This window comes from Myotis davidii, unplaced genomic scaffold (assembly GCF_000327345.1).
Source record: "Myotis davidii unplaced genomic scaffold, ASM32734v1 scaffold901, whole genome shotgun sequence".
Lineage (NCBI taxonomy): Eukaryota > Metazoa > Chordata > Mammalia > Chiroptera > Vespertilionidae > Myotis > Myotis davidii.
Genome location: NW_006291427.1, coordinates 287,408 through 294,396, shown reverse-complemented (window position 1 = coordinate 294,396; position 6,989 = coordinate 287,408). Strand labels below are relative to the sequence as shown.

Genomic DNA, 6,989 nt, shown 5'->3' with positions numbered 1-6,989 from the left:
CCAGGGGGCGGGGATCCGGGCGGTGGGGGGCTGTTTCGAGGCTGCAGCCCCCTTCTCACCCACGGCCCGGGCCCTGCTACCTCAGGGGGAGTGACCACGGTGAGGACCCGGGGTGACAGGCACAGGACCAGGGGTGATTTGCTGGGCTCCAGAGACCGGAGAGGAGGGGGACATCGGAGGGAAGCTGGGGGCAGATGATGGATGAGGAGGGAACTGGGCACCTCTTAGAGGGAACTGCCCCTCTCCTGACCTCTCCACCCCTTTCACACCCCTAGCTGCCTGTGGAAGAGCCAATTGTGTCCACAGATGAGGTCATCTTCCCACTCACTGTTTCACTGGATAGACTGCCCCCCGGGACACCTAAGGCCAAGGTAAGATTGGCAAGGGGTGAAGCTGTTCTCCTCCTTCAGAGGTCCTCTCTAAGGCGGGCTGGCTACCTCTCCTCTTGACTGTGGCCCTGTGTCCCTTTTGCTCAGATTGTAGTGACTGTGTGGAAGCGGGAGGTTGAGGCACCAGAGGTCAGAGATCAAGGCTACCTGCGCTTGCTGCAGACCCGATTTCCTGGGGAGACCTTCCGGGGAGAGCAGAGTGCTTTCAAGGCCCAAGGTGGGGAGAACGCAGGGAGAAAATGCCGGAGCGGCATTAAGAGAAATGTTAGAACTGTGGGTTGGAGGTGAGGTCTGTGCCCAGGCCCAGCCCATCAATTCTTGCTCTTGCCCCTGCCCTCTCCGCAGTGAGTACCCTGCTGACTCTGCTGCCCCCTCCAGTTCTGAAATGCCGGCAGTTCACTGTGGCTGGAAAACACTTGACTGTTCTCAAGGGTGAGCTGATTGGTGGCCAAGGTCTTGGGTAGCAGCAAGGGCAATGACAGGGTGGCAGTTACCCTGTGCAGACTGCGGGGAAAGGTTCATTTTGGGGGATAAAGGTGGGATCTGAGGGGTCCAGATAATCACTGCACTGGTTACCTTCGACAGTGCTGAACAGCTCTTCCCAAGAGGAAATTTCCATCTGGGATATTCGTATTCTCCCAAACTTCAATGCCAGTTATCTACCTGTCATGCCCGATGGCTCTGTGCTGCTGGTGGACAATGTCTGGTGAGGTCCTGGGAAGGGGCAGGGCTGCAAAGTGGTGGGGCTGGGGGCAGGGCTGAGAGCTCTGGTCTGGAAAGACCCAGCTCTGTCCCCTTTCTTCTGAACTAGTCACCAATCCGGGGAGGTCTCCATGGGCTCCTTCTGTCGGCTTCCTGGTACCTCTGGCTGCTTCCCCTGCCCGCTCAGTGCCCTAGAGGAACACAACTTCCTATTTCAGCTGCGAGTGGGTGAGCAGCCACCTCCAGGGGCCAAGGAGGTGAGTATAAGGGGCTGGTGATTTCAAGGAAACAGGTTAAGAAAAAGCAGTGAGCCCTGACCGGTTTGGCTCAGCGGATGGAGCATCAGCCTGCGGACTGAAGGGTCCCAGGCTCGATTCCGGTCAAGGGCATGTACCTGGGTTTCGGGCGCATCCCCAGTGTGGGGTGTGCAGGAGGCAACTGAATCGATGTTTCTCTCTCATTGATGTTTCTGGCTCTGTATCCCTCTCCCTTCCTCTCTGTGAAAAATCAATAAAATATATTTAAAAAAAGAAAAAGAAAAAGCAGTGGGCCCTAGCTGGTTTAGCTTGGTGGACTGACGGGTCCTGAGTTCGATTCCGGGCAAGGGCACATACTTGGTTTGCAGGCTCAATCCCTGGCCCTGGTCAGGGCTCATGTGGGAAACAACTCACATCGATGTTTCTCTCTCTCTTTCCCCCTCCCTTCCAGTCTCTCTAAAATTAATGGAAAAATATCCTCGGGTGAGGATTAACAAAAAAATGAAAAAGCAGTGGGAGGGAAAGGCTAGGGTGTTACCTGAAGATGAGAGGGGATCTCTGTTACCCATGATGATTCCCTCTGCTCCTCCCACAGGGCCTAGAAGTCCCTTTGATTGCTGTGGTTCAGTGGTCCACCCCAAAGCTGCCCTTCACCCAGAGCATCTACACCCACTACCGGTGAGTGTGTGGGAACCTTTGGTGGGACCACCCTGTTCACCTTTGTTTCAAAACACATACATCCTGCTTTCCTCTCTCCCTGCTTCTAGCCTGCCCAGCATTCGCCTGGACCGCCCGTGCTTTGTGATGACTGCTTCTTGTGAGTCCCCAGTTCGGACCTATGAGCGTTTCACGGTGACTTACACGTTGCTCAACAATCTCCAAGACTTCCTTGCTGTGAGGCTCGTGTGGACTCCGGAGCACGCACAGGCTGGTAGGGTGCCGCCAGGCTGGGCCTTTCTTTGTCCCGAAGGAGGGGAGGGGAAAGGAAGAAGTCATAGAGGGGGGTGACATGTGGCAGGCTGCTTTGGCTCGTGTCACAGACAGAAAATTGAGAGAGGCAGCAAGGCAGGATGATTTAAGAGCACTGGCACCGATGATAGCTCCCTGTTATGTTTGATTTCTACCTCTGTCATTTACAAGCTGTGTGACCCTGGGTGGTTACTTACCCTCTCTGAACCTCAACTCCCTCATCCCTAAAAAGGAGAAAATAATACTGCTCTTCCCCCCTCTCCCACCATGAGGATGTTATGGTGATTTAACGAGTTAATGAATATGAAGTGGTTAGCATAGACCTCAGCACACAATAAATATCAGCTGTTATTTATAACATCTGGCAAAAGATATACTCAGTTTACTCCACAGGGTGACTTTGAAGATCAATCAAGACGGTGCTCATGGAAGCCCCTTGCTGAGGAACACTATACAGATGTTTACTGGTCGCTGTTTCTGCCCCCCCAGGAAAGCAGCTGTGTGAGGAGGACCGGCGGGCCATGCAGGCTGCCCTAGACTCCATTGTCTGCCACACGCCCCTCAACAACCTTGGCTTTTCCCGGAAGGGCAGTGCACTCACCTTCAGTGTAGCCTTCCAGGCTCTAAGGACAGGGCTCTTTGAGGTGGGTTGGGGAGGTGCCCACTGGAGAGGGGGTGGACGGTGTGGTGGGTGACGCAGAATGTTGGGATAGGAGGCATCAGGGCTGCTAGCTGCTGGAGAGGAAATACAATGGATGGCACTGAAGCCAGGCTAAAGGGAGGTGGAATTTAGATCCTATATTGGTCTGCCAAGGGGAAAGGTGATTTGAAAGGAGGTCTGGGGCCTGGAAGCCAAGTGGGAATGCTGATCTGTGTCTTTCCACCCCAGCTGAGCCAGCACATGAAACTGAAGTTACAATTCACTGCTAGTGTATCCCACCCTCCACCCGAGGCCCGGCCCCTCTCTCGAAAGAGCAGTCCCAGCAGCCCAGCTGTCCGGGACTTGGTGGAGAGGCACCAGGCTAGCCTGGGCCGCTCTCAGTCCTTCTCCCACCAACAGCCTTCCCGCAGCCACCTCATGAGGTATGGAACCGAGGGAGGGGAGCCACTGGACTCAGTAGAGGCTGGCATTGGAGCAGGAGCAGGAAGCGGTCCTGAGGTCTAACTAGAGCCCACGTTCTCTACCTTCCTCCAGGTCCGGCAGTGTGATGGAGCGCAGGGCCATCACACCCCCTGTGGCCTCCCTAGTTGGCTGCTCCCTCTACCTGCCCCCAGAAAAGGCTGTGCTCTCTCTGGACAAGATTGCCAAGCGCGAGTGCAAAGTCCTGGTGGTGGAGCCTGTAAAGTAGCACTTTGGCGGCTCTTATACTCCCAGAAATCGAATGCCTCTGGAGGGTGTCCTTGTTCCAGACTGTGCCTCCTTAGGGATGCCTCCCACTGCGGGTGAGGAGGCCGCAGCCTGTCTGTGTCTGCTGAGGGAAAAGCTGTGAAATGGGCGGGGGCGGTAGGCTGCAGCACTAAACCAACAGTATTTCCCTGACTCCCTGGGAGGGCTGGTCCCACCCCTTTGTCAGGGCAAGAGCTCCCTTGTTTCCCCGCCTTGCTCCCTGGTTCTACGTTTACAAAGTGTTTTCTCATTCCTATTAAGTTGTCCTTCCTGCCTCTGAAATCCCCTCTCCCGCCTCCTGAGGGCTGAGATTAGAGGGTGGTGATGGTAGAGGGACCCAGACAATGACCGTCCTGTCAGAGGTGAGGGGAGATAGCTAGGTGGCCTCCTCCTGCCCCTCATGTTTACGTTGGCAGCCTGAAGCACTTTAAGTTGTGTGGGTTTTGTTTTTGTTTTTTGTCTGTCCCTGTAACTTATTCTCCAACTACTGCTTCCAACTGAAATAAGTCTATTAAATGCCTGTTCAGGAGGGAGAATGACTGTTGTTTGTGTGTTGGTGGAAGGAGCAGAGACCAGAGCTCAGAATGATTCCCTTCAGCATGCATACCAAATAGCTCCTGTCTGCTCCCTTCCCCCCTTTTTTTCTTTTGATTCTCAGTTTGACATGCTCAGAGATAGCCTAGCTCCACCAGTTTGGGCTGAATTACATGACTTTCCTCTTAAAAGGCAGAAGACATGGGTGTAGCACCTCCCAACCCCCATACACACATCCCTGGGCCTGGGAACATCAGACATGTTTATTAGGAGAGAGGGAGGCCCCCTTGTCCTCCCTCTTCTTAACACAGCACAGTCACCAAGCCTCTGCCCTTTCAGGTCATGGGGTGTGGGGGAGAGGTGAGCAGAAAGCCTTAGGTCTGGCATCAGGCCGAGAAAGAGGAGGGTGCATCTTCCTCATCACAGAGGTTCACGGACCCAAGCCACCTCTTCCCTCACCCTTGGCAGGCTCAGACGTCAATGGGCTCCCGGCCTCGGTTCTGCCTCTTCACCACAAACACCCTCTGTCCTGACACGGTCACCAGCAGCGTGTGTTCTCCAAAGACCACTGGAGGGGAGACACACCTTCCCAAACCCCGGGAGAGGGAAGGGAACACAGAATTAGTGGGGTGTAATGGCCTCCACGGGGTCAGACACAAACTGGCTGGAATCAAGAGCCAAAGAAATGAGACGGTTTGACGCTCAGAGATCTGAAGATGGGACGTCTGCATTCAATGCCCTTCTCTTACTTTCTCATACTTCTGGTGCAGGGGTGAATCCCAAAGAGGAGAAAGTGGCCAGAACCAGGGACCCCAGGGGGAGATGGTGGGAGGTTGATAGGAGACCAGTGCTTTTTCCCTGAGGACAGCACCCCACCTCTGGGAGCACCCTACTTCCTATCACCACCAGTAGGGGCAGGGGATGGGGCTCACCCGACAGGCGCTTGAAGGGTACGTTCATGCCGTGGTGCAGCCGGAAACCGCAGGCTGTGCTGACCAGCTCAGAGATGGCGCTGGCTGCCTGCTCATCGTTCTCTAGATCCCCAGATGACTGCATGCAGACGGGGAGGGAGGGTGGCAGAAATTAGGGAACAGAATTGGGAAAGAATTTCAGGAATCACTTTGGCTCTGGCATTGGTACCCTCTTCCTCTCCATTTCCTAGTACCCTCGAGGTCAGCCGTGTTGGAAACAAACCTAAAACTTTCCTATGATGTTGTTGCCCTTCTAGATGTCATACTGGTTCTCATGCTTATACTGGGCTTCCCCCGGGAAGCTGTCACTCATCCATTTCTTTACTGACCATTCTTTTCGAATCCCTTGAAACTTGATTTCTCTCCCTGTTGCCATTTATTTGCTAAAACCACATTCTCAAACACCACTGACTTTCAAGGCTCTATCTTTTCCTGGCTTCCCACTTGTTGCCTTGTCTGCAGAATCTGAAACAAATATCCCTTTTGTCTTTACACCCCCCCCCCCCCCCCCCATTACATTGCCCTTGGGTAATCACATCACAGTGGCCTGGGCTTCCTCTTTTCGGGTGACTGTCACAACTTCTCTCTACCTCCTGAGATGAGCCTCCCACTAGGTTAAGTTCAGTTCAGTGCCCTTTGCTCTCTTGGACACTCTGTACCTCAGTTTCCTTATCTGTAAATTAGAGACAACAGCATCTATCATATGGGCTCTTGAGGGTTATGTGAGGTAATATTGGTGAGGTGCTTAAAACAGCTCTTAGCAATACATATTAACTGCTGTTGTTTTATGTCAAACTTGATGTCTAAAGTTAAGCCATCAAAATTCCCCTTACCGCTCCCATTCCCCAGTAAACTTCCTTTAGTAATTTCCTGTTAAAGGAACCATCATTGTTAGCTTGAGTTCAAAGTCGTACTGAATGGAGAAGTATCTCCTCTATTACCTATCTCTAGTCATTATGAAGATATATTGATTCTTCCTTTAAATTCTCTTCTCTCCTTGCTCCTTCTCAGTGCACCAGTCCATACTCATACACAGATTTCCTTCTGCAATAGCCTTCCTGCTTCTGGATTCCTCCCCTTCCAGCCCACCTTCACACATAGAACAGTCTTGCTCAACTATTTTATCAGCTCATGTTTCTGTTAAAAAAACCCTTCAAAGCTCCTATTGCCCCAGTCTTGAAAGGCCTCCACAATCAGATCTTTTCTTACACATCCTTTTCTTACCCCAAACCTTTCCAAACTTTTCAACATAAACCCACTATCAAAACAGGCATCACTCCTGCAAATATATCCATCTCAGCCCTCTCCTTTTCTGCCTGTTCACACCATTCTTCCTTTAAGCCCAGCTGAATTTTTTGTCCTTCAAGGATTCCTTGTCACAACACAAGTTATAACCTTAAGGGTTGAATCCTTCATTTTCTGAACTCTTTCAGTTGTCTTGACCACTGGCATTGCTTTAAACTTTTGACCTTAAGCCTGTCTCTCTAGCTAGGTTGAAAACTTCTAGCGAGCTAACACTACATTGTACTATGGAACAAAATACAAAGCCTCGTCAATAAATACTTGGGTAATACAAGTTATCAGCAGACCTGTAACTGGTTGTCTGACTTCGGTAAAGTTAGTAAACCCTTTTACCTCAGAATAATTACCATACTGAGATTCAGAGATTTAATTATTAAAAACTTACTATACCAATTATGACCAAGAATAGCGGGAAATTAGTCTCAACTGGACAATGTTATAAGGAATCACCGGGCCATGTGTACTTGGGGGGACTCCC

General features: G+C 51.8%; 2 protein-coding genes across 3 annotated transcripts in view; one reads left to right on the top strand and one right to left on the bottom strand.

Moving 5' to 3' along the window:
• The first annotated feature begins 6 nt into the window (after positions 1-6).
• LOC102775049 (chromosome unknown open reading frame, human C7orf43) lies at positions 7-4,240 on the top strand. The gene is made up of 11 exons (XM_006764668.1): positions 7-99; positions 276-371; positions 477-606; positions 735-821; positions 975-1,095; positions 1,201-1,348; positions 1,944-2,026; positions 2,116-2,279; positions 2,807-2,961; positions 3,207-3,400; positions 3,513-4,240. The coding sequence occupies exons 5-11, from the start codon at positions 1,058-1,060 to the stop codon at positions 3,664-3,666; spliced, it is 936 nt and encodes a 311-aa protein (XP_006764731.1). The 5' UTR covers positions 7-99; positions 276-371; positions 477-606; positions 735-821; positions 975-1,057; the 3' UTR covers positions 3,667-4,240.
• A 242-nt stretch (positions 4,241-4,482) lies between these two features.
• Positions 4,483-6,989, bottom strand: part of LAMTOR4 (late endosomal/lysosomal adaptor, MAPK and MTOR activator 4) — a 3,652-nt gene continuing 1,145 nt past the window's right edge. The window contains exons 3-4 of one of the 2 annotated variants that reach the window (XM_006764667.2): positions 5,171-5,288; positions 4,483-4,823 (exon numbers count right to left, since the gene is read on the bottom strand). In XM_006764667.2, the coding sequence (XP_006764730.1) occupies positions 4,777-4,823; positions 5,171-5,288 (165 nt within the window). In that variant the 3' untranslated portion in view covers positions 4,483-4,776. The remainder of the gene's footprint in view (positions 4,824-5,170; positions 5,289-6,989) is intronic. The other variant, XM_006764666.2, reaches the window with a different exon arrangement.